Genomic DNA, 1,598 nt, shown 5'->3' on the forward strand with positions numbered 1-1,598 from the left:
GCTTCTACAACAATCCTAGCTAATTTATAAATCAAGTTTAAATTTGTGTAAAAAAGCGATACTCTCATTATCAACCAACTTCAAAAAAGAAAGAGGTTGAGAAATTTTGAAACAATAGAAAAAATTTGATCACGAGGCAGGAAAGAGAATACAATTCGACTGTTTTTTTGTGTTTGTTACCACTTCGTTTTATTGAGTGTCCTGATATATATGTTTATTTTTCAATTGAAAACTGGAGCCTGTCGTTCAATTAAAATTTGGTCTAGGTATGACAATTTTAAGGTGATTTTTTTAAAATAATTATCTTATAAACTTCTTCGAAATACGACAAAGAGTAAGCATAACAATATGACCTCATTGAAAAATGAAACCTTTCATTAGATGCGTCAGTAATGTCAAGTAATTCTGTAGTTTTATGATAATTCGTAGATTTAAATTGTAGTTAATTATTAAATTATAATGTGATGAAATTCCCTGTTTTTGGGGAATCATGATTCTCCTTAAATTCTTGTGGTTATCGCATTTAGTCATGGCGTCTTATGACTATGAAGATTTGGAATACAAGAAAGATTACGAAGGTATATATGGCATTTTAAAAGCAGTGGTGGCTCAGTGGTGAGAACCTCGATAAGTCGGGGTTCGAGACCGGGCGAGCGTGCAGGAAATAAATTGATTTTTCAATTTATCTGCACATGTGGATAACATCACCACTGCTTAAAACGGTGAAGGAAAACATCGTGAGGAAACCGGCATGTCCAAGAATCAAAAAGTTCGACGACATGTGACATCTGCCAACCCGCACTTGGCCAGCGTGGTGGATTATGGCCTGAACCCTCATAGGAGGCCTGTGTCCCAGCAGTGGGAACATATATGGGCTGATGATGATGATGATGATATGGCATTTTATCAATGTTAATATTCATGAGTCATACAAATTTAATTGGTCTAGAATGATTGAGAATGTGTAGATATTTAATTTCCTAATTAACTGCTTGGATATAAATATATCATTGATATAACGAACTATAAGTATGAGAGATATCCTATCCTATCCTACTAATATTTTAAATGTGAAAGTTTGTGAGGATGGATGTATGTGTATGTGTATGTATGTTTGTTTCTCTTACACGCAAAAACGACTGAACCGATTGCAATAAAATTAGATACGTAGATAACAATTGGGATAACACATAGGCAACTTTTATCCCGATATTCCTACGGGATACAGACTCACGCGAGTGAAACCGCGGGGCGCAGTAATTCATAATTACAATTAATTGCAAGCAGTTAGTTAAGATCACAATTTTCGTTATATTTAAATCCTACTTATATTATAAATGCGAAAGTTTGTAAGGATGTGTGTGTGATTGTTGCTCTTTCACGCAAAAACTACTGAACCGATTGCAATGAAATTTGGTATGTAGATAGCTGGACAACTGGAATAACATATAGGCAACGTTTTATTCCGATATTACTTCGGAACACGGACTTACGCGGGTGAAACCGTGGGGCGCAGCTAGTAGATTATACTTAGTCTGGCCATAAATACTGTTACACTTAATTATAAAAAAATATTACATTTGAATTTCGAATCTGTC

The 1,598-nt window shown here is 34.6% G+C and overlaps 1 protein-coding gene across 1 annotated transcript in view; it reads left to right on the forward strand.

Annotated features, from left to right (window-relative positions):
• The first annotated feature begins 529 nt into the window (after positions 1-529).
• LOC119839381 overlaps positions 530-1,598 on the forward strand; it is a 6,332-nt gene continuing 5,263 nt past the window's right edge. Inside the window, exon 1 of the mRNA XM_038365649.1 lies at positions 530-578. Within this exon, the coding sequence (XP_038221577.1) occupies positions 530-578 (49 nt within the window). The remainder of the gene's footprint in view (positions 579-1,598) is intronic.

Source organism: Zerene cesonia, unplaced genomic scaffold (genome assembly GCF_012273895.1).
Source record: "Zerene cesonia ecotype Mississippi unplaced genomic scaffold, Zerene_cesonia_1.1 Zces_u014, whole genome shotgun sequence".
NCBI classification, from domain to species: domain Eukaryota; kingdom Metazoa; phylum Arthropoda; class Insecta; order Lepidoptera; family Pieridae; genus Zerene; species Zerene cesonia.